The sequence below is a fragment of the Carcharhinus amblyrhynchos genome, chromosome 19, assembly GCF_965287045.1.
Source record: "Carcharhinus amblyrhynchos chromosome 19, sCarAmb.v2.hapA, whole genome shotgun sequence".
NCBI classification, from domain to species: Eukaryota; Metazoa; Chordata; class Chondrichthyes; order Carcharhiniformes; family Carcharhinidae; genus Carcharhinus; species Carcharhinus amblyrhynchos.
Window position 1 is genome coordinate 3,579,804 of NC_137342.1, and position 24,753 is coordinate 3,604,556.

Sequence of the window (24,753 nt, forward strand, 5' to 3'; positions counted from 1 at the left end):
GAAAATGTGACTGAACACATTGACGAAGGAAGAGCGGTGGATGTGGTTTACATGGACTTCAGCAAGGCGTTTGATAAGGTCCCCCATGCAAGACTTCTTGAGAAGGTGAGAGGGCATGGGATCCAAGGGCCTTTGGCCTTGTGGATCCAGAACTGGCTTGCCTGCAGAAGGCAGAGAGTGGTTGTGGATGGGTCTTTTTCTGAATGGAGGTCAGTCACCAGTGGAGTGCCCCAGGGATCTGTTCTAGGACCCTTGCTGTTTGTCATTTTCATAAATGACCTGGATGAGGAAGTGCAGGGATGGGTTAGTAAGTTCGCTGATGACACGAAGGTCGATGGTGTTGTGGGTAGTCTGGAAGGATGTCAGAAATTGCAGCAGAACATAAATAGGATGCAGGACTGGGCGGAGAAGTGGCAGATGGACTTCAACGCGGATAAATGTGTAGTGGTCCATTTTGGCAGGACCAATGGGATGAACGAGTACACTATCAAGGGCAGGAGTCTTAGCAGTGTTGAGGAGCAGAAGGATCTTGGGGTCCGGGTCCACAGGACTCTTAAATCAGCCTCGCAGGTGGAGGATGTGGTCAAGAAGGCGTATGGTGTACTGGCCTTCATTAATCGAGGGATTGAGTTTAGGAGTCGGGAGGTAATGCTGCAACTTTATAAGACCCTTGTCAGGCCCCATTTGGAGTACTGTGCGCAGTTCTGGTCACCTCACTATAGGAAGGACGTAGAAGCTATTGAAAGGGTACAGAGGAGATTTACAAGGATGTTGCCTGGATTGGGAGGCATGCCTTATGAAGATAGGTTGAGGGAGCTCGGTCTCTTCTCCCTGGAGAGACAAAGGTTGAGAGGCGACCTGATAGAGGTTTATAAAATGTTGACAGGAATAGATAGGGTGGATTCTCGGAGGCTATTTCCCAGGGCTGAAATGGTCACTATGAGAGGACACAGGTTTAAGGTGCTGGGGAGCAGGTACAGAGGAGATGTGAGGGGTAAGTTTTTCACTCAGAGGGTGGTGAGTGAGTGGAATCGGCTGCCGTCAGTGGTGGTGGAGGCGAACTCGCTGGGGTCTTTTAAGAGACTTCTGGATGAGTACATGGGATTTAATGGGATTGAGGATTATAGATAGGCCTGTAGGTATGGATATGATCGGCGCAACTTGTGGGCCGAAGGGCCTGTTTGTGCTGCTGTGTTCTATGTTCTAATACATTTTCTCTTCATTTCTGTAACAGGTCCATGGGAAGTGTATCTGTAAGCACAACACTGTGGGTAAACACTGTGAAAGGTGTGAGCCTCTATATAATGACCAGCCCTGGAGACCTGCAGATGGGAAGAGAGGAACCTCCAACCAGTGTCGCAGTAAGTCATGAGGTGGCTGCCGTTCTCTCTGGTCTTTCCGGAGACGACGCTTGAGGGGATTTACTGGAATGCGAACAGGGATGGGGGAGTTCAGTTATGAGCCGAGCCTGAGGGAGCTGGGATTATTCTAGAACGGAGGAGAGATTTAATAGATGTATTCAGATTTTGATCATAGATCATAGAACCCTACAGTGCAGAAAGAGGCCCTTCGGCCCATCGAGTCTGCACCGAACACAATCCCACCCAGGCCCTACCCCCATATCCCTACATATTATACCCACTAATCCCTCTAACCTACACATCCCTGGACACTAAGGGGCAATTTCTTAGCATGGCCAATCAACCTAACCCGCACATCTTTGGACTGTGGGAGGAAACTGGAGCACCTGGAGGAAACCCACGCAGACATGAGGAGAATGTGCAAACTCCTAGGAGAACGTGCAAACTTTCCAGCTCCTCACATGCATATGGTGGTGAACTGCAGTGGGGAGATGGTGTTATCTTTCCAGACTCCGGGGATCGGTGGTGAAGCTGGTTCTTTCCAGTGGTGGGACAGGGCCCTGCTGTGGCTTGCTGTTCCTCTGAAAGCTCATCTCCTAAAGGCCTCAGGCTCAGGCCCGGAGCAGAGGTCACCCTGCCCAATTTGCTGTGTGACCCACTGTCCCCTGACCCCACCCCCCCCCCCCCCCCCCCACCCCATGAGATTTTCATAAATCCAAAGATGTGCGGGTTAGGTTGATTGGCCATGCTAAGGAAATTGCCCCTTAGTGTCCAGGGATGTGTAGATTAGAGAGATTAATGGGCATGATATGGGGGTCGGGCCTGGGTGGGATTGTGGTCGGTGCAGACTTGATGGGCCGAAGGGCCTCTTTCTGCACTGTAGGGTTCTATGAGTCTATGAAATAGCTTTAGCATTTTCAGCAGGCTCTGTCGGAACGATGAAGAATGATGGACATTATCTTTACCCTTTCCTCACCCCTCTCCGATAATTAAATGCCACATTCTTATTGGGGGGGCACAGTAGCACAGTGGTTAGCACTGCTGCTTCACAGCTCCAGGGTCCTGGGTTTGATTCCTGGCTCAGGTCACTGTCTGTGTGGAGTTTGCACATTCTCCTCGTGTCTGCGTGGGTTTCCTCCGGGTGCTCTGGTTTCCTCCCACAGTCCAAAGATGTGCGGGATAGGTTGATTGGCCGTGCTAAGAAATTGTCCCTTAGTGTCCAGGGATGTGTAGGTTAGAGGGATTAGTGGGTATAATATGTAGGGATACGGGGTGGGATTGTGGTCGGTGCAGACTCGATGGGCCGAAGGGCCTCTTTCTGCACTGTAGGGTTCTATGATCTAATCTGGTGCAAGGGATTAAAATCAGGCCCTGGGTTTTATATTTGTTGAGTGTGTGAGGATGTGGAGAGATTGGAGCAGTATCGGCACAGAGGGGATTAGGACGCTGTTTGGGTGGAGGATGAGCATTAACATGGATTATTGACTCTGAACGGCCTGTTTCTGAGTTCAGATCTATGGCTGACATTTTCCAGTCTCACCGTTGCAGGTTTTCCCACAGTGGAGGTGGCCGGCCTGGGGTGGGGGGCATCTTCATTGGCAGGGCAGGAAAATCCCAGCCTGTGTTAGCTTTTATTGGTAGAGGGATTGAATTTCGGAGCCGTGAGGTCATGTTACAACTGTACAAAACTCTGGTGCGGCCGCACTTGGAGTATTGCGTACAGTTCTGGTCGCCACATTCTAAGAAAGATGTGGAGGCATTGGAAAGGGTGCAGAGGAGGTTTACCAGGATGTTGCCTGGTATGGTGGGAAGGTCTTATGAGGAAAGGCTGAGGGACTTGAGGTTATTTTCATTGAGAGAAGAAGGTTAAGAGGTGACCTAATTGAGGCATACAAGATGATCAGAGGGTTAGATAGGGTGGACAGTGAGAGCCTTTTTCCTCGGATGGTGACGGCTAACACGAGGGGACGTAGCTTTAAATTGAGGGGTGGTAATTATAGGACGGATGTCAGAGGTAGGTTCTTTACTCAGAGGGTAGTAAGGGTGTGGAATGCCCTGCCTGCAGTAGTTGTGGACTCGCCAACTTTAAGGGTGTTCAAATGGTCAGTGGATAGGCATATGGATAACATTGGAATAGTTTAGGTTAGAGGGTCATTAGATTGGTTCCACTGGTCGGCGCAACATCGAGGGCTGAAGGGCCTGTACTGCGCTGGAATGTTCTATGTGTTTGAGGGAAAACTTCAAACCCGGGACAGACGAATGATCAGATCATTCAAACAGTCACGTTGGTTCCGACCCGTCTTGTCTTGCTCCGTTTGAAAGGATATTAAATCTCTCCCCTTTCCTCAGAGTGCAAGTGCAATAACCACGCAAACAGCTGCCATTTCGACCTGAGCGTGTGGCTGGCATCGGGGAATCGCAGCGGGGGAGTTTGTGACGACTGCAAGCATCACACCGCAGGGCAGCACTGCCAGCGATGCCAAGGTGGATTCTACAGGAACCCCAATGTCTCTCTGTCTGCCCCAGACACCTGCCTGGGTAAGATCAGTTCTGTCTTCACCCTTGCCACATCTGCACTGACAAACCTGAGAGTTCTATCTGGACTGTCTCTTGATATCCAGGAGTGTTCCTACATTGTCTGTGAAGTGCTCTGGGAGGTTTATGTTATGTTGTATGTTTATTGATGTCTTTTTTTTTACATCGACAGGCGATTTGGTCTGCCTTGTTGGCCAACAAGGGGCATACACGCGGTGGGTCGTGCGAGGGCTGCTCCTGGATGTTTTGAGAGTTGCCTAGTGCTTCACGTAGTTAGTGTACACTTAAACTGGACCATCTGACGGGCAACATGACAGCTCAGTGACTATCACTGTTTGCTGTGCAGACACATGGATTTGGGTTGGTGTCTGCGGGAGTTTGCGCATTCTCCCCGTGCTTGCGTGGGTTTTCTCCGGGTGCTCCAGTTTCCTCCCACACCCCAAAGATGTGCTGTTAGGCTGATTGGTGTAACAAATTGTCCCTACATTAGTCTCCCCTCAATCTGGTTTCCAATGTGGAGTGCCATAAGCGTAGACAAGGGTCATGCGTGGAGAGGGGACTCAGAATGTTAAAATGGCGGCGCAGGCTTGTTGGGCCTGTTTCCCGTGCTGTGTTGTTCTTTGTTCTGGACAATCTCTACCAGTTAGTCTCCAAGAGAGGCAGGAAAAGGCAGCTGGAGAGAACACTTGATTCAGATTCACGGGTTCCTGTCAAACATGTTAGACTTGCCCAAACACCAAGGTCAATGACATGTTCATACAGCACCTTCGACATCCCAGAGTACTTCACAGGGGAACAAGGGAGCAAGATCAAGTGATTTTTTTTAGGTCAGATAACCAAAAGCTTGGTCAAAGAGGTCAGTTTTATGGATTGTCCTAAAGGAGGAAATGAAGATAGAGAGACGGAGAGGGGTTTAGGGAGGGAATTTCTAAGCAGCTGAAAGCACAGCCACTAATAGCCTATATTGTCACGCAATGTCTCAAATTACTTATATACTGGATCTCCACTACGTTATTAAGGAATAACAATAACACCTTTATTTATCTAGCACCTTCAGTGTAATATATTCCACGTCTGTCGCTCCCAGCGACTTGCAATCGGAAATTATCTTCTCACATTGCTTTTTGATGTTTGCTTTTAACAACTACGGCGACATCACGGCAGAGAACAGATGGTTCAAAGCAATTATACCAACAGTCTGAGCCAAATACAAATCTCAAGTTGGTTACCCACCACCGCCAGCCAAGGTACCCACGCCAGGAGTCTGAGGATGAGTCGGGGAGTTTCCCCAGTGTTCCGGCTAATATCTACCCTTCAATCAAAGCCCCCAAAAAGATGTATTATCTGCTCATTTTCCACACTGCTGTTTGGGATCTTGCTGTGCACTAATTGGCTACCCCCTACACCATAACGCGGATTCAATAGGGTCTTTTAAGAGACTTCTGGATGAACGTAAGAAATAGGAGCAGGAGTAGGCCATCTAGCCCTTCGAGCCTGCCCCGCTATTCAATAAGATCATGGCTGATCTGAAGTGGATCAGTTCCACTTTCCCGCTTTCTCCCCATAACCCTTAATTCCCCTGTCTATCAGAAACCTATATACCTGTGACTTAAATATATTCAGCGAGGTAGCCTCCACCACTTCAACGGGCAGACAATTCCAGAGATTCACCACCCTTTGAGTGAAGAAGTCCCTCCTCAACTCTGATCTAAACTGCACCCCCCTTATCTTGAGGCTGTGCCCTCTAGTCCTGCTGTCCTTTCTAAGCAGGAAGAATCTCTCTACCTCTACCCTATCCATCCCTTTCATTATCTTATTCGTCTCCATAAGATCCTCCCCTCATCCTTCTAAACTCCAACGAGTACAGGCCCAGTCTATTTAGTCTCTCCTCATAGTCCAACCCCCTCATCTCCGGTATCAGCCTAGTGAACCTCCTCTGCACTCCCTCCAAGGCCAATATATCCTTTCGCAAATAAGGGGACCAAAACTGCACACAGTACTCCAGCTGCGGCCTCACCAGTACCCTGTACAGTTGCAGCAAGACCTCCCTGCTTTTATATTCTATCCCCCTCGCTATAAAGGCCAGCATCCCATTCGCCTTCTTGATCGTCTGCTGCACCTGCAGATGAGTACATGGGACTTAGTAAGATAGAGGGTTATAGGTAAGCCTAGTAGGTAGAGATATGTTCAGCGCAACTTGTGGGCCGAAGGGCCTGTTTGTGCTGTAGTTTTTCTATGTTCTAACTACAAAAGTACTTCATCAGCAGTTACGTGCTTTGGGATGTCTGGATATCGTGAGGAGTGTTATAGAAATACAAATCTTCCTTTCCGATCCTGTTATGTGGGCATCGCTGGCTAGGCCAGCATCCTTGCCCATCCTGAGTCGCTCTTGAGAAGGTGGTGATGAGCTGTCTTCTTGAATCACTGCAGTCCATGTGAAGTGGATGCAGCCACAGTGCTGGGGATGGGGGGGTTTGGGCGTTCTGGGATTTCGACCCAGTGACTGCGAAGGAACGGCGATATATTTCCAAGTCAGGGTGGCGAGTGGCATGGAGGGGAACCTGCAGGTGGTGGTGTTCCCTGGTATCTGCTGCCCTTCTGTATGGTAATGGTTGTGTGTTTAGAAGGTACTGCCTGAGGGACCTTGTGGAGAGAGTGGACGTTGAAGATAATGGATGAGGTACCAATCAGGTGGGCCGGATGTGTTGGGTGGCACGGTAGCACAGTGGTTAGCACTGCTGCTTCATAGCTCCAGGGACCTGGGTTCGATTCCCAGCTCAGGTCACTGTCTGTGTGCAGTTTGTACATTCTCCTCGTGTCTGCGTGGGTTTCCTCCGGGTGCTCCGGTTTCCTCCCACAGTCCAAAGATGTGTGGGTTAGGTTGATTGGCCGTGCTAAGAAATTGCCCCTTAGTGTCCAGGGTAGCGGAGGTTAGAGGGATTAGTGGGTATAATATGTAGGGATATGGGGGTAGGGCCTGGGTGGGATTGTGGTTTGGTGCAGACTCGATGGGCTGAAGGGCCTCTTTCTGCACTGTAGGGTTCTATGATTCTACGATCTATCACCGTTTGAGTGTTGTTGGAGCTGCACTCATCCAGACAAGTGGGGAGTATTCCATCACACTCCTGACTTGTGCCCTGTAGATGGTAGCCAGACTTTTGGGAGTCAGGAGGTGAGTTAATCTCTGCAGCCTCTGATCTGCTGTTGTAGCCACGATATTTATATGGCGAGTCCAGTTCAGTTTGTGGTCAATGGTAACCCCCAGGATGTTGACGGATACACTAAAAGTCTTCCCTTTATTTGTTTGACTCCAGCTTGCATCTGCCACCGTGTGGGCACTGCCGTCCTGCCTTTACGACCCCACACCCACTGTGACCCCCTGACTGGGGACTGCTTGTGTAAGCCTGGCGTGGCTGGGCCCCGCTGTGACAAGTGCATGCTGGGATACTGGGGCCTTGGAGAATATGGCTGCCAACCATGTGACTGTGCGGGGAGCTGCAACGCTTACACCGGGGACTGTACCAGCAGGTGGGTACATGGGAACCGTACACCGGGGACTGTACCAACAGGTGGGTACATGGGAACCGTACACCGGGGACTATACCAGCAGGTGGGTACATGGGAACCGTACACCGGGGACTATACCAGCAGGTGGGTACATGGGAACCGTACACCGGGGACTATACCAGCAGGTGGGTACATGGGAACCGTACACCGGGGACTGTACCAGCAGGTGGGTACATGGGAATCGTACACCGGGGACTATACCAGCAGGTGGGTACATGGGAACCGTACACCGGGGACTATACCAGCAGGTGGGTACATGGGAACCGTACACCGGGGACTATACCAACAGGTGGGTACATGGGAATCGTACACCAGGGACTATACCAGCAGGTGGGTACATGGGAATCGTACGCCAGGGACTGTGCCAGCAGGTGGGTACATGGGAACCGTACACCGGGGACTGTACCAGCAGGTGGGTACATGGGAACCGTACACCGGGGACTATACCAGCGGGTGGGTAGATGGGAACCTTGGCCCATCTCAATGGCAGGCAGAAGATGAACCAGCTTAGAACAAAGAACAGTACAGCACAGGAAACAGGCCCTTCGGCCCTCCAAGCCTGCGCCACTCATTAGTCCAACTAGACCATCCGTTTGTATCCCTCCATTCCCAGTCTGCTCATGTGACTATCCAGGTAAGTCTTAAACGATCCCAGTGTGTCCGCCTCCACCACCCTGCTTGGCAGTGCATTCCAGGCCCCCACCACCCTCTGCATAAAATATATCCCTTTGATATCTGAGTTAAACCTCGCTCCCCCCCCCCCCCCCCCCCGAGCCTGTGACCCCTCGTGTTTGTCACCTCCGACCTGGGAAAAAGCTTCCCACTGTTCACCCTATCTATACCCTTCGTAATTTTGTACACCTCTATTAGGTCTCCCCTCATTCTCCGTCTTTCCAGGGAGAACAACCCCAGTTTACCCAATGGTACAATGAGATACTTTCCTCTAACTGTGAGATATAAGTACAAGACCAGGGACCCGGATGTTGTGAGTTCAAATCCCATGTAGCACAGTTCAATAATTCCAGGAATCTGTTGGAGACATCAGGGAAAATGATTACGGAGAGCGACTAGATTGATATAACCACTGGGGGATGGAGGTTAACCCTCCAGATTTACACCCTGTAAACTCTGAAGGACCGCAGCCAGCCCCTCAGTTACATCGAACCCTGGGGCAAGTTAAATGCCAGCCTTCCAGCAACATCCACAACCCACAATCAAGTTTAAACAACCCTGGTGGTGCTAATTTAGTAAGAAATCTGACAACACCAGGTTTAAGTCCAACCCATTTATTTGATAGTAAACTCACAAGCTTTGGGATTTGCCCCCTCGTCAGGTGAACGGAGAGTTCTGCCCTCAGACAGAGCATATAACAGCACGGACAGTTTACAGATTATTGATTAGAATGCAAATCTTTACACCTAACCTGCTATTCAAGTCTTAAAGATGCAGACAATATGAGTGGAAGGAGCACTGATCACAGGTTAAAGAGATGTGTATTGTCTCCAGACAGGACAGTAAGTGAAGTTTTGCAAACCCAGGCAAGTCGTGGGGGTTACAGATAGTGCGACATGAACCCAAGATCCCTGTTGAGACCGTCCTCATGTGTGCGGAATTTGGCTATCAGTCTCAGAAACCTCACTTTACTGTCTGGAGACAATACACATCTCTTTAACCTGTGCAGAGAGGTTTCTGGGATTGAGGACGGTCTCAACAGGGATCTTGGGTTCATGTCACACTATCTGTAACCCCCGTGACTTGCCTGGGTTTGCAAAACCTCACTTACTGTACTGTCTGGAGACAATACACATCTCTTTAACCTGCGCTCCTTCCACTCACATTTTCGGCCTCTTTAAGACTTGAACAGCAGGTTAGGTGCAAAGACTCACATTCTAATCAGTAATCTGTAAACTGTCTGTGCTTTATATGCTCTGTCTGAGGCCAGAACTCTCCATTCACCTGACGAAGGGACAAACCCCAAAAGCTTGTGAGTTTACTATCAAATAAATCGGTTGGACTTAAACCTGGTGTTGTCTTACTGTGTTTACCGCAGTCCAACGCTGGCATCTCCACATCACGGATGCTAATTTAACCAGTCAGCGACTCCTAACAGAGAAATGTTACATAAGAACATAAGAAATAGGAGCAGGAGTAGGCCATCTAGCCCTTCGAGCCTGCCCCGCCATTCAATAAGATCATGGCTGATCTGAAGTGGATTAGTTCCACTTTCCCGTTTTCTCCTTAATTCCCCTGTCTATCAGAAATCTATCTACCCGTGACTTAAATATATTTAGCGAGGTAGCCTCCACCACTTCAACGGGCAGAGAATTCCAGAGATTCACCACCCTTTGAGTGAAGAAGTTCCTCCTCAACTCCAGTCTAAACTGCTCCCCCCTTATCTTGAGGCTGTGCCCTCTAGTCCTTTCTAAGTGGGAAGAATCTCTCTACCTCTACCCTATCCATCCCTTTCATTATCTTATACATCTCTATAAGATCCCCCCCTCATCCTTCTAAACTCCAACGAGTACAGACCCAATCTATTCAGTCTCTCTTCACAGGCTATAGGTTACATTTGCATGCAGGTTCCTGCGAGGCGGGATTGGGGCTGTTTCCCCATTAATCAAGTATTATAGCATAAAGGGAACTCACAGAGCCTATCACCACCCCCAAAGCCACCCCCCCGCCTCACCCACTGGCAGTAGGCATGGGCATGTGAACTCAAATAGCTTTAGCCTGGGGTCTGCCACACTAGTACGTCCCCACCACCATCTCTCAAACACACTTCCCCAAACCACTGGCCCCCTATTGGGGAAGGATTACACCCCCCCCACCCCTCAGCCCCAAACTGTGCAGCTAACCAGAGCAGGAAGTGGTAAAGTTGGGTTTTAAGTAGCTTCCAATGCAAATCTGAAAGCAGCTTCATTAAGAACATAAGAAATAGGAGCAGGAGTAGGCCATCTAGCCCTTCGAGCCTGCCCCGCCATTCAATAAGATCATGGCTGATCTGAAGTGGATCAGTTCCACTTTCCCGCTTTCTCCCCATAACCCTTAATTCCCTTGTCTATCAGAAATCTATCTTGGTTTTTGACAGAGAGTCGGGAGGGGGGCTCTGGACTCGAGATAAAGTCCAGTCAGAGTGGATGATGTTCAAAGCCCCTTCCCCTGGTCAGGGTTTGCAGTCAGGCTGAAAGCAGGAGAGACTTTGCCAAGGACACATCCTGGAGGTTTGTTTGGGGAGTGGATTGCCATCGTGAAGAGAACATGAACAACAGAGAGGAATATTTGATTTTCCTTCAAGCTGCTGACATTTCTTCGTTGAACCTTCCAGCATTGCTGATATGAACTGGTTTCGCCAGCCTGCAGACGGAACACAGAACCAGGTCCTTTCCTCTGCACTGACTGGGAGAGAACTCACCTGGAACTGGGAGGATGAACAGGGTTTCTCTGCACTTAGACATTCAGGTGAGGAATATCGTTCTTCAAACCACCTTCACCAAAGATCCCAGTTTCCCAGTTCACTGTTTTATTTATTTATTAGTAGGCTTACGTTTAGCTTGCAATGAAGTTACTGTGAAAATCCCCCAGTCGCCACACTCCGGCGCCTGTTCAGGTACGCTGAGGGAGAATGTAGCGCGGCCGACGCACCTATAACCAGAATGTGGGAGAAAACCCACGCAGACATGGGGAGAATGTGCAGTCTCTACACAGACAGTGACCCAAGCCGGGAATCGAACCCGGATCCCTGGTGCTGTGAGGCAGCAGTGCTAACCCACTGTGCTGTCCCAAAGTGAGATTGCCACAAGTTGCATTCTGTGAGTTTGAGTGGTAAATGTTGCAGTTTGTCATAGGACCTTACAAAACCAAGACCATTCGATCCATTCGCTCTATGCTAGCTCTTTGAAAAAGCTATCTAATTGGCTCCCCCTCTCCCCGCTCTTTCCCCTTATCTCTGTAACATGTGTTCTGTTTGAAGTATTTATCTAATTCCTATCTGAATGTTATTATCGAACCTGCTTCTGGGCCAAAACCAACTGTTGTTTGAGAAGTCTTTCCTCCTATCAGAATCTTCTGGGAATTATTTGAACCCTGCCCATATTATACCCACTAATCCTCTCTAACCTACACATCCCTGGACACTAAGAGGCAATTTCTTAGCATGGCCAATCAACCTAACCCACACATCTTTGGATTGTGGGAGGAAACCGGAGCACCCGGAGGAAACCCATGCAGACACGAGGAGAATGTGCAAACTCCGCACAGACAGTGACCCGAGCCGGGAATCGAACCCAGGTCCCCTGGAGCTGGGAAGCAGCAGTGCTAACCACTGTATGGAGGCATCTCATAACCTCCGCGCCCAGAGTTACTGACCTTGGTTTGGTTGTGGATGTCGGAATGGGGAATTGGAAAAGACAAGCATTGGTTGTGGAGGCCTGAACTCACAATGTGTTCACTGCCTCTCAGTTCAGGAACGTGTGTGTGTGTGTGTGTGTGTGTGTGTGTGTGTGTGTGTGTGTGTGTGTGTGTGTGTAAATAACGGACAACAGACACACACAACCATACAGAGAGACAAAGTGAACCCATTGCCTGCTGCATTGAGCCTGTTGCAAACTGCCAATGGAGTAACTAACTGTCGCAATTAGAACATAGAACACTACAGCACAAACAGGCCCTTCGGCCCACAAGTTGCGCTGAACACATCCCTACCTACCAGGTCTATCTATAGCCCTCAATCCCATTAAATCCCATGTACTCATCCAGAAGTCTCTTAAAAGACCCCAGTGAGTTCGCCTCTACCACCACCGACGGCAGCCGATTCCACTCACTCACCACCCTCTGAGTGAAAAACTTACCCCTAACATCTCCTCTGTACCTACTCCCCAGCACCTTAAACCTGTGTCCTCTCGTAGCGACCATTTCAGCCCTGGGAAATAGCCTCCGAGAATTCACCCTATCTATTCCTCTCAACATTTTATAAACCTCTATCAGGTCACCTCTCAACCTTCGTCTCTCCAGGGAGAAGAGACCGAGCTCCCTCAACCTATCTTCAGAACGCATGCCTCCCAATCCAGGCAACATCCTTGTAAATCTCCTCTGCACCCTTTCAATAGCTTCCACATCCGTCCTGTAATGAGGTGACCAGAACTGCGCACAGTACTCCAAGTGGGGTCTGACAAGGGTCTTATAAAGACCTGAGTATTCCCTTTGTCCCAGCTGCCAGGTCTCCTGGGAGAGGGAAAGAACCAGATTTTTTAAAAAAAACAAGGCAATGAAACCTGGTTCCAGGAGGTCACGGTGACCATTGAAAGCCATTGTTCCACCCTCTAGCTTCTGCACACCAGTAACAGCGAGGAATTCAGCGAGCGCCTTCTCAGACACTGGAATCTGTCCATACTCACAGCACCAGCTTGCTCCAAGAATCAATCATCCTCCACGCAAAGAAAAAGCTCTGGAAAAAAAAACCATACAACCTAGTAGCCGTTAGTGTACGCCTAAACTGGACCAACTGACGGGCAACACGACAGTTCAGTGACTATCACTGTTTGCTGTGCAGATACAGGGACCCAGGTCGGATCTCCGACTTGGGTCAGTGTCTATGGGAGTTTGCTTGCGTGGGTTTTCTCCGGTTTCCTCCCAAAAATGTGCTTTTAGGCTGATTGGTGTAACAAATTGTCCCTAAATTAGACCTCCCTTAATTTGGCACACTTATAATTCTCTAAATTTGCACCCCTTTATTGTGGAGTCCAAGAGACATAGACAAAAGTCATTGGTAGAGGAAGGATTGGAATGAGGCACTCACTGAGTGTTAAAATGGGCGGCGCAGGCTTGTAGGGCCGAAGGGCCTGTTTCCTGTGCTGTGTTCTTTTTTGTGGCTCACCCCTTGTTCCCCCTGCACTACCGAGCTTAATGTCCCGTTCAAACAGGCACAATCTAGTGTGCTGAATGGGTAGCATTGATAGCGAGCTGGGTGGATGAGAACTGAGACTCTGGCTTTCCTCCAAAGATGTGTATGTTAGGTGGATTGGAGATGGTGAAAGTGTAGGGGATGTTGTGGTCGCAGCAGGGTGTGGGTAGGGGGAGTAGTCTCAGTGGGATGCTCTTTCAGAGAGTTGGTGCAGACTCAACTCTTTCCGCACTGTAGCAATTCTGTGGTTCTATGGAAATGGTGTGATGTCCTTCAGTACAAAGTGAGGGTGATTTGGGATCCCACGTGAGGTCCTCAGGTTTTCAATGCTGATGAAATCAGGATGTGGAGATGCCGGCGTTGAACTGGGGTACACACAGTAAGAAGTCTTTACACCAGGTTTAATTCCAACCGATTTATTTGATAGTAAACTCACAAGCTTTCGAGGTTTCCCTCTTCGTCAGGTGAATGGAGAGTTCTGGCCTCAGAGTATATAACAGCACACACAGTTTACAGATTACTGACTAGAATGCGAATCTTTACACCTAACCTGCTACTCAAGTCTTAAAGTGGCCAACAAGTGAGTGGAAGGAGTAGTGGGCACAGGTTAAAGAGATGTGTATTGTCTCCAGACAGTACAGTAAGTGAGGTTTTGCAAATCCAGGCAAGTCACGGGGATTACAGATAGTGCGACATGAATGGTCTCAACAGGGATCTTGGGTTCATGTCGCACTATCTGTAACTCCCATGACTTGCCTGGGTTCGCAAAACCTCACTTACTGTCCTGTCTGGAGACAATACACATCTCTTTAACCTGTGCTCAATGCTCTCTCCACTCGCATTGTCAACCACTTTAAGACTTGAATAGCAGGTTAGTTGTAAAGATTCACATTCTGATCTGTAAACTGTCTGTGCTTTATATGCTCTGTCTGAGGGCAGAACTCTCCATTCACCTGAAGAAGAGGGGAACCTCAAGCTTGTGAGTTTACTATCAAATAAATCGGTTGGACTTTAACCTTGTGTTGTCAGACTTCTTACAATGAAATCAGGGCCAGGCTTTAGTTCCCTAGGTTGGGAATCATTTTACCCCATCCCATCCAGCTGGAAGCTAAATCCCCCCATTTTCCACAGTGTTATTTAATTCTCCATTGAAGCCATCAGAGGTGGACATGACCGCAGTTGTGAGTAAAAGATATGAATTGTCATAGGCAGAGAGGAGGCAGGGAGACTGGAGAAGGACTTGGACAGATTAGGAGAGTGGGCAAAGAAAAGGCAGATGTAATACAACATGGGGAAGCAGGAAGAATAGAGGCATAGACTGTTTTCTAAATGGGGAGGGAATTCTGAAATCGGAAGCGCAGAGGGATTTTTGAGTCCTGGTTCAAGAGTTTACAGGTTGATTTGGTAGTTAGGAAAGCAAATTTCTTTTTTAATATACTTTATTCCAATTCAATCCAATCATAAGAAATAGGAGCAGGAGTAGGCCATCTAGCCCTTCGAGCCTGCCCCGCCATTCAATAAGATCATGGCTGATCTGAAGTGGCTCAGTTCCGCTTTCCCGCTTTCTCCCCATAACCCTTAATTCCCTTGTCTGTCAAAAACCTATCTATCCGTGACTTAAATATATTCAGCGAGGTAGCCTCCACCACTTCAATGGGCAGAGAATTCCAGAGATTCACCACCCCTTGAGTGAAGAAGTTCTTCTAAACTGCCCCTCCTCTTATCTTGAGGCCTGCTATTCTTTCTAAGTGGGAAGAATCTTTCTACCTCTACCCTATCCATCCCCTTCATTATCTTATTACAAAGAACAACACAGCCTGGGAAACAGGCCCTTTGGCCCAACGAGCCCGCGCCACCATTTTAACATTGTGAGTTCCGTCTTCCACCCATGACCCTTGTCTGCGCTTATGGCACTCCACATTGGAAACCAGATTGAGGGGAGACTAATTTAGGGACAATTTGTTACACCAGTCAGCCTAAGAGCACATCTTTGGGGTGTGGGAGGAAACCGGAGCACCCGGAGAAAACCCACGTAAGCACGGGGAGAAACTCCCGCAGACGCTGGCCCAAATCCATGTATCTGCACAGCAAACAGTGATAGTCACTGAGCTGTCGTGGTGCCCAGCATCTGGTCCAGTTTAAGCGTACACTAACGATGTGAAGCACTAGGCAACTCTCGAAACATCCAAGAGCAGCCCTCGCATGACTCACCACATGTATGCCCCTCGCTAGACAACATACATCTCTATAAGATCCCCCCTGACAAGACAGGGCTCTCACCTCCTGTCTTGGGCTTGATCTACATGTTGCAAGCTGATTGGAGCAGGTGTACCTCCTCCTCCAAGACTTGATCTCATTTGCAGCTTAGCCAAAAGGCCGAGATGTCGCTTTAAAAAAATTGCGTCAAATGAAGCTAAAATGTAACCTAATGCCTTCAAGCATGCCGATACTAGCCAAAAGGCCGAGAAACGAAAATGCAACATTAGCATTTGGAAAGGACCGCAATACAAGAGCAGGGATGTACGGCTGAGGCTTTGTAAGGCTCTGGTCAGGTCACACTTAGAATATTGTGAGCAATTCTGGACGCTGTATCTAAGGAAGGATACGCTGGCCTTGGAGAGGGCCCAGAGAAGGTTTATGAGTATGATCCCAGGAATGATAAGCTTGAGGGAGTGTCTGAGGACTCTGGATCTGTATTCAATGGAGTTTAGAAAGATAAGGGTGGTGGAATCTCATTGAAACTTATGGAATAATGAAAGGCCTGGATAGAGTGGATGGCAGCACCAAGGACCCAGGTTCGATTCCCAGCTTGGGTCATTGTCTGTGCGGAGTTTGTACATTCTCCTCGTGTCTGCATGGGTTTCCTCCGGATGCTCCGGTTTCCTCCCACAGTCCAAAGATGTGCAGAGTAAGTGAATTGGGAGTAAATTCTCCCTCGGTGTACCCAAACAGGCGCCGGAGTGTGGCGACTAGGAGATTTTCACAGCAACTTCATTGCGGTGTTAATGTAAGCCTTACTTGTGACTAATAAATAAACTTTACTTCTACTTACTGTCCTGAATTGAGAGGCTCTGAACCCAGCAGCCAATATCTGCCTTTTCTCTCTTCCAGCACCGACAGCCAAACCAGGGTCAGTAACTTACTGCAGAGGGGTTATGAGGTGGGTCCCAGCTCTCAGGAGCCTACCTGCCTCAATGAAAATACCAATATTGGGGAAAATAGCAGCTGGATAAAGTACTTTAATGCATGTGGACACTTGCATACCGCAGGTCTTTGACGTTTTAGTAATCGAGTATGGGGATTTTCACAGTAACTTCATTGCAGTGTGAATGTACACCTACTTGTGACAAATGAAGTTACGTTAAAAGCATATGTGTCGCCAATAGCATCCTACCCACCTCACGAAAATTGTGGACGAGGTTTTGTAAAGCGTTTCCAGGTGATTTTAAGCGTTAATAAACGGAATGCTTTTCCCTGCCAGCTCCCATTTGTAACTGTTTTCCTTTCAGGAAAGTGTGAGTGCAGGAATCAGATCTTGAGAAATCCCAAAGGGTTCTGCAGTATGAAGTATACATACGGTGAGTTATGTCTCATTAATCAGTCCTCGAGATTTAAGATACAGAAGCTGCTCTCCACAGGAGTTGCAGGGAAAGCTTGTCTTTGGGGAAAGTGTCTGGGGGAACGTTCCCTACCCGGCTGGGTGGAATTCTCCAGCCCACGCTGGTGTAATAGCTGGAAATTCACGCCTCACTGTCAATTGGTTTCACACTGACCGTAACCCACTCGCTAAAATTGCGAGCAGGATGGGAGAATCCCGGCCACTGTTTGTCCTTCCCAGGTCACAGCTGAACTCTCGCCGGCTGCAGTTTTCCGGGAGAGCGCCTGGGTTTTGTGATGGGTCGAATGCAGGCGCGCTGGGAGTTCTGGGTTACCAGGCTGGGCGTTTTTGTTTTAAGGCTGAAGATAGCTGGCACTCCCTCAGCTCCAGACAGAACATGGACACCTCCGGGCAGGCTCAGGCTCCTTGCCGTGTCTATCGTACCTCGGGTCTGCCAGAGGCAACGATACTCTGCCGAGTCACCAAGATCTGCGGGTGACCCCATTCCCAAGGATGGCATCTTGAGGTTTGAGTGCCACTCCACACCAGTTGCCCTGGCATAGCATAGGCTCGATCATAAGCCACGTGTGAAGAAACCATTTTTGCCGAACCATTTGCCCAATTTTGAGCTTGACATATCGTAGACACACAGGGCATTCTGGGAGTGAGGTGAGCTGGAAACTCTGCTTTGCCTGGTCCAGGTTTCATTAGCCAACCTTCTCCCCTTGTTTACCCCACTTTGCCAATCTCCGGTCAGTTTGACGGGGGCACCAGGATTAGGTTTGCTGTAATTGGCTTCCTTTTATGTCCTGAACGTCTCTGCGGCAATCGCTCCCTCCTCCAGCCCGCTGATAACAAAGAATTTGGACCAGAAAATTTCCCGTCAGCGAGATTCTCCAGTCCCGCCGCAGTGAACGGAGATTTGGCGGAGACCCACCTGGCGGGAGGGGTTGGAATTGTGAAGTTTAACACAAAGTCTGCCCAGCAGTCAAGAGCATTAAATTGCATTTATATAGCACCATGAACAGGTGACAAAACATTCCAAGGCACTTAGAATCGTAGAGTCTGTGCAGTGCAAAGAGGCCATTCAGCCCATCGTGTCTGCAGTATGAAGTGTACATTTGGTGAGTTATGGAGACACTTGTCTTCAACTCTCTGAAAGCGCGTCCAGCCCAGGCCCTCCCCTCTGCCCTGTGTAACCCTGTGTACCTAACCGACACAACTTCAGACTGTGGAAGGAAACCGGAGCACCCGGAGGAAACCCACGCAGACACGGGGAGAATGTGCAAACTCCACACAGACAGTAACCCGAGGCCGGAATTGAACCTGGGTCTTGGTGTTGGAGACACAGCAGCGCTGACCACCTTGCCACTGTGCTGTCCCAAGGTTTTGATCGTGGAGTTGATGGATGTTTTACCAAAGGATACAAGTGGGGGCGGCACGGTGGCACAGTGGTTAGCACTGCTGCCTCACAGGGCTAGGGACCCGGGTTCGATTCCTGCCTCGGGTCACTGTCTGTGTGGAGTCTGCACATTCTGCCCATGTCTGCGTGGGTTTCCTCCGGGTGCTCAGGTTTCCTCCCACACTCCAATGGGTTAGGTTGGTTGACCATAGTAAATTGACCCTTAGCATCAGGGAGTTTAGGAGGGTAAATACGTGGAGTTACGGGGATAGGGCCTGGGTGAGATTGTCATGGGTGCAGGCTCAATGGGCCGAGTGGCCTCCATCTGCACTGTCATTGTGCTGACTAAGACTTTGGTCAAAGCGGAAGGTTTGAAAGTTTGTGATTTTTTTATAAATGACCTGGATGAGGAAGTGGAGGGATGGGTTGGTAAGTTCGCCGATGACACGAAGGTCGGTGGTGTTGTGGGTAGTCTGGAGGGATGTCAGGAGTTGCAGCGGGACATAGATAGGATACTAGACTAGGCAGAGAAGTGGCAGATGGAATTCAACCCGGATAAATGTGTAGCGGTCCATTTTGGCAGGTCCAGTGGGATGATGGAATATAATATTAAGGGTAAGACTGTTAGCAGTGTGGAAGATCAGAAGGATCTTGAGGTCCGGGTCCATAGGACTCTTAAATCGGCCTCGCAGGTGGAGGATGTGGGCAAGAAGGCGTATGGTGTACTGGCCTTCATTAATCGAGGGATTGAGTTTAGGAGTCGGGAGGTAATGCTGCAACTTTATAAGACCCTTGTCAGACCCCACTTGGAGTACTGTGCGCAGTTCTGGTCGTCTCATTACAGGAAGGATGTGGAAGCTATTGAAAGGGCGCAGAGGAGATTTACAAGGATGTTGCCTGGATTGGGAGGCATGCCTTATGAGGATAGGTTGAGAGAGCTCGTTCTTTCTCCTTAGAGAGACGAAGGTTGAGAGGCGACCTGATAGAGGTTTATAAAATGTTGAGAGGAATAGATAGTGTGGATTCTCAGAGGCTATTTCCCAGGGCTGAAATGGTCGCTACGAGAGGACACAGGTTTAAGGTGCTGGGGAGTAGGTACAGAGGAGATGTCAGGGGTAAGTTTTTCACTCAGAGGGTGCTGGGTGAGTGGAATCAGCTGCCGTCGGTGGTGGTGGAGGCAAATTTGATAGGGTCTTTTAAGAGACTTCTGGATGAGTACATGGGATTTAATAGGATTGAACATAGAACATTACAGCGCAGTACAGGCCCTTCGGCCCTTGATGTTGCGCCGACCAGTGGAACCAATCTAATGACCCTCTAACCTAAACTATTCCAATGTTATCCATATGCCTATCCACTGACCATTTGAACACCCTTAAAGTTGGCGAGTCCACAACTGCTGCAGGCAGGGCATTCCATGCCCTTACTATCCTCTGAGTAAAGAACCTACCTCTGACATCCGTCCTATAATTACCACCCCTCAATTTAAAGCTATGTCCCCTCATGTTAGCCATTACCATCCGAGGAAAAAGGCTCTCACTGTCCATCCTATCTAACCCTCTGATTATCTTGTATGCCTCAATTAGGTCACCTCGTGACCTTCTCTTTAATGAAAATAACCTCAAGTCCCTCAGCCTTTCCTCACTTGAGGGTTATAGGTAAGCCTAGTAGGTAGGGATATGATCGGCGCAACTTGTGAGCTGAAGGGGCTGTGTGTGCTGTAGCTTTGCTACGCTCTATTATCTTAAAGGAGGCCATAGGGACGGGGAGAAGTTTAGGGAGGGAATTCCAGAGCTTTAGACCTTGGCTGATGTAGATACAGCCATCAGTGATAGAGGCAGGAAGACAGACGCAGTGGAAGGAACACAGAGAGCCCGGGTGTGGGGCAGTGTGGTGGGAGTGGGGTCCGGGGATGGTGGAGCTAGAGGAGGTTACGGAGATGAGGGAAGGGGGTGAGTCCACGATGAGATTCAAACACAAGGATAGGAATTTAAAATTTGAAGCATTCGAGTTCTGGTGCTTTGGGCGAGCAGGTCTTTAGGGTCAGGTACAAATAACAATCTCCAGCCTATCGCCGCAATTTGAATGGACAGGGGGCTCACTTTTAACATTTAAGAAAATCTTGGACAGGTACATGGATGTGGAGGGATATGGTCCAGGCACAGGTCAGTGGGACTAGACAGAAAAATGGTTGGGCACAGCCAAGAAGGGCCAAAGGGCCTGTTTCTGTGCTGTAGTTTGTGGGCGGCATGGTAGCACAGTGGGTCAGCACTGCTGCTTCACAGCTCCAGGGACCTGGGTTCGATTCCCGGCTCGGGTCACCGTCTGTGTGGAGTTTGCACATTCTCCTCGTGTCTGCGTGGGTTTCCTCCCAGAGTCCAAAAGATGTGTGGGTTAGGTTGATAGGACACTAAGGGGCAACTTTAGCATGGCCAACGATCCTATGATAATATGGGGGGTAGGGCCTGGGTGGGATAGTAGTCAGTGCAGACTCGATGGGCCGAAGGGCCTCTTTCTGCACTGTAGGGTTCGATGGGAGAAAACTCAGCTACAATTCTTTCAAAAAGAAAAAAATCGTTGCTTGTTTGGTCGGAAAAAGACTCTTCGATCAAAACATTATGGAATGATGTTTTCAAAAGTGCAAAGCGCCGATAAAATCTGTTTGATGTTCCTGACGGAATTCAGCAAGACTGAAAGATTTTCTGATTCCGATTTTCCCATCATTTCCCATTAATGAGATACCCAGAGAGTTCCCGTGAGTACGGTGTGACAGAATTTGCTTCAGTTTTGTGTTTGGAAGAATCTCGTCGACGCTTGGATAACTTGCCCAGACTGCTGCAGTGAACTTGCAAACAGAACAACCACACGCTATTCTTTACAGCTGCCGTATACACCCGTGTGAAAGTCACCCTCTTATATAAGCTGACCCTGTGAGTTTTGGCATCGAAAAGACTGAAAAAATCTGCTCGAGTTTTCCAGCATTCCAAAACCAGATTCTAACCCTGGAGATGTTAATCATTCGATTTCATTTTAGATCGATTAATATTAGTAGAAATGAATACTGGTTTGTAAATGTTCAGGAGTTTATGTTTTATTTTTAGCTATTTAATTATTAAACTGGCCAGATTAGGAATGACAATCCGTGCCGTGCTGGGGGGCCTCAACCGTACCCTGACTGGGGTTGAGGGTACGGTTGCTAAATTTGCTGACAACACAGAGATAGTCATGATGTGGATACAGAGATAGAACAGAGAACACTACAGAGATACAACACAGAGATAGAACAGAGAACACTACAGCACAAACAGGCCCTTCGGCCCACAAGTTGCGCCAATCATATCCATACCTACCAGGCCATAGAACTATTTGTAACTCCCAATCCCATTAAATCCCATATACTCATCCAGAAGTCTTTTAGAAGACCCCAGCGAGTTCGCCTCCTCCACCACCGACGGCAGCTGATTCCACTCACTCACCACCCTCTGAGTGAAAAACTTACCCCTAACATCTCCTCTGTACCTGCTCCCCAGCACCTTAAACCTGTGTCCTCTCGTAGCGACCATTTCAGCCCTGGGAAATAGCCTCCGAGAATCCACCCTATCTATTCCTCTCAACATTTTATAAACCTCTATCAGGTCGCCTCTCAACCTTCGTCTCTCCAGGGAGGAGACCGAGCTCCCTCAACCTATCTTCATAAGGCATGTCTCCCAATCCAGGCAACATCCTCTGCACCCTCTCAATAGCTTCCACAGATGGGTAAAAGTAAATTGTGAAGCGGACGTAAGAAAGCTACAAAGGGATAAAATCAAATTGCTTCAGATGCTGGAATCGGAAACAAAATTGTGGAAAACCTCAGCGGGTCTGCCAGCATCTATGGAGAGAGAGAGAACAGAGCTAATGTTTTGAGTGTAGACGACCCTTCTCTTTTTTGAAAGGAGAAATTGTTGAGTGAGAGAATGAGTTCAGCCAGATGGAGGAGAGTAAGTGCTGGATGCGGATTTCTCTGTTCAAGGAAGAGAGTGCTGAGGCTATCCTGGTGGGGAATGGAGATGTAGTAGGATTGGGATATACACGGTAGAAAAGGAACGGTTTGGGCGAGGGAACTTGGAGTTGTTGATATGACGTAGGGCATCAGTAGGTCAAAAAGGGACGGGATTAGAGGAGAGAGAGGATGGAGTCAAGATTGGAAGAAGCGAGTTCAGCGGGGCAGGAACAGGCTGACATGATGGGCCGACCGGGACAGTCCTATTTGTGGATTTTGGGAAGGAGTTAGAAAGGGGCTGTCTGGGGTTGGGAGTCTATGACGTTGGAGGCTGTGGAGGGAAGATCTCTGAGGGAGATGGGGTCAGTGAAAGTCCACTGTGCCATCCTAAAATATCAATATCCACACTTTCATTCTTAAATAGCATGAATTGTATCAGGAATAACTCAGGCATGGTAGCACAGTGGGTTAGCACTGCTGCTTCGCAGCTCCAGGGTCCTGGGTTCGATTCCCGGCTCAGGGTCACCATCTGTGTGGAGTTTGCACATTCTCCTTGTATCTGCGTGGGTTTCCTCTGGGTGCTCCGGTTTCCTCCAAAGATGTGCGGGTTAGGATGATTGGCCATGGTAAGATATTGTCCCTTAGTGTCCTGGGATGCGTAGGTTAGAGGGATTAGTGGGTGGGATATGGGGGTAGGGCCTGGGTGGGATTGTGGTCGGTGCAAACTCGATGGGCCGAAGGGCCTCTTTCTGCATTGTAGGGTTCTATGAATAATGGATATCAGGAATCATTAGGAAGAGTAATTAATTAATTACTTTCTTAAGTCACCCTTTGAACCTCGTGCTCTGAAGTTATTCCAGTGTATTCCGGTACACCTCGCGCGCGGAACTCTGAAACATGTAACTGTCCTTTCCGGTCAGGATGAGTCGGATAAATGATTGTCTCTTCCTCTCCTTTCATTGCCTCAGTTCTGAAAGTAAAGGTTCTCTCGGCTCATGACAAAGGTTCGCACGCAGAGGTCAACGTGGAGGTCAAGAAGGTGCTGAAACTGACCAAGTTAAAGATTCACCGGGGCAAGCGGGTATTGTACCCGGAGTCCTGGACTAACCGGGGCTGTACCTGCCCCGTCCTAAACCCTGGTAAGAAGCATATCAACCACAGACCACACAACGCAAACGTATCATCCTCCTGCTGAATATTCATTGCCCAGCCTAACCCCCAGTGTCGATCAGAGCTGCAGTGTCATCAGCCTTTGGAGTCGATAGTGATAAAGGAATGTCTCCTCACTGCCCCAACAACCATTCCTGTCGCAATGGTGAGAGGCTAGGAACGGTGACAGAGCAAAGGCGTCCCCATAAACATCCACTAAAATCTAATGCATCTAAACCAAAATCTAAAAGCTTAATGAAATGTTGGCCTTTATCTCAAGGAGGTAGGTTTAGCAAGAGCAGAAGGGAGAGATGGTCCAGTTGCACCTCAGTCAGGCCCCATCTGGAGTAACTGTGTCCAGCTCTGGGCCCACACCTTAGGAAGGTTACATTGTAAAGGATGCAGTGTAGATTTCCCAGTACGATACTAGATTCAAAGGGTTGTACTCTCAAGCAGAGTGGCAGCGAACCCCTCTTTCCCCTCACTGATCTCAGGCAGAGTGGCAACGGACCCCTCTTTCCCCTCACTGATCTCAGGCAGACAGGCAGAGGACCCCTCCACCCCCACCCACCGATCTCAAGCAGAGAGCCATCGGCCTCACTGACGGAGTGCCCAAATTGGATTTATATGGAGTATGTCTGTTGCGAGATGATTCCGGGTTGGTGAACGCGGTGATAAGATGGGAAAGTGCTGATAAAGTTGGGCGTGCAGCCCATTAAGTCAATTTAAATGCATCAAATACATTCAACTGGCCGTTTCAGGTATGGTCTCGATTGTGGCCATTTTCAGGCCTTGGTAAGCGGGGACGTGGCGTGGAGGTGGGCGCGGATCACGCAACTCACTTCACGCCCAATTTTACCAAATTTTCATGCCCTTTTTTTAAACCACGAAGCTAATCCCAATTGCCCGCATTTGGCCCATGTCCCTCTATACCCATCGTACCCATATAACTATCTTAATGCTTTTTAAAAGACAAAACTTTACTACTACTACTGACAGCTTGTTCCAGACACTCACCACCCTCTGTGTGAAAAAATTGCCCCTCTGGACCCTTTTGTATCTCTCCCCTCTCACCTTAAACCTATGGTTTTAGACTCCTCTACCTTTGGGGAAAAGATATTGACTATCTAGCGGATCTGTGCCCCTCATTATTTTATAGACCTCTATAAGATCACCCCTCAGCCTCCTACGCTCCAGAGAAAAAAGTCCCAGTCTATCCAGCCTGTCCTTACAACTCAATCCATCAAGTCCCAGTAGCAT

The 24,753-nt window shown here is 48.9% G+C and overlaps 1 protein-coding gene across 1 annotated transcript in view; it reads left to right on the forward strand.

Moving 5' to 3' along the window:
• Positions 1 to 24,753, forward strand: part of ntn4 (netrin 4) — a 54,738-nt gene that overhangs the window by 27,076 nt on the left and 2,909 nt on the right. Inside the window, exons 4-9 of the mRNA XM_080207135.1 lie at positions 1,235 to 1,361; positions 3,711 to 3,899; positions 7,211 to 7,424; positions 10,789 to 10,922; positions 16,872 to 16,940; positions 23,313 to 23,483. Of these exons, the coding sequence (XP_080063261.1) occupies positions 1,235 to 1,361; positions 3,711 to 3,899; positions 7,211 to 7,424; positions 10,789 to 10,922; positions 16,872 to 16,940; positions 23,313 to 23,483 (904 nt within the window). The remainder of the gene's footprint in view (positions 1 to 1,234; positions 1,362 to 3,710; positions 3,900 to 7,210; positions 7,425 to 10,788; positions 10,923 to 16,871; positions 16,941 to 23,312; positions 23,484 to 24,753) is intronic.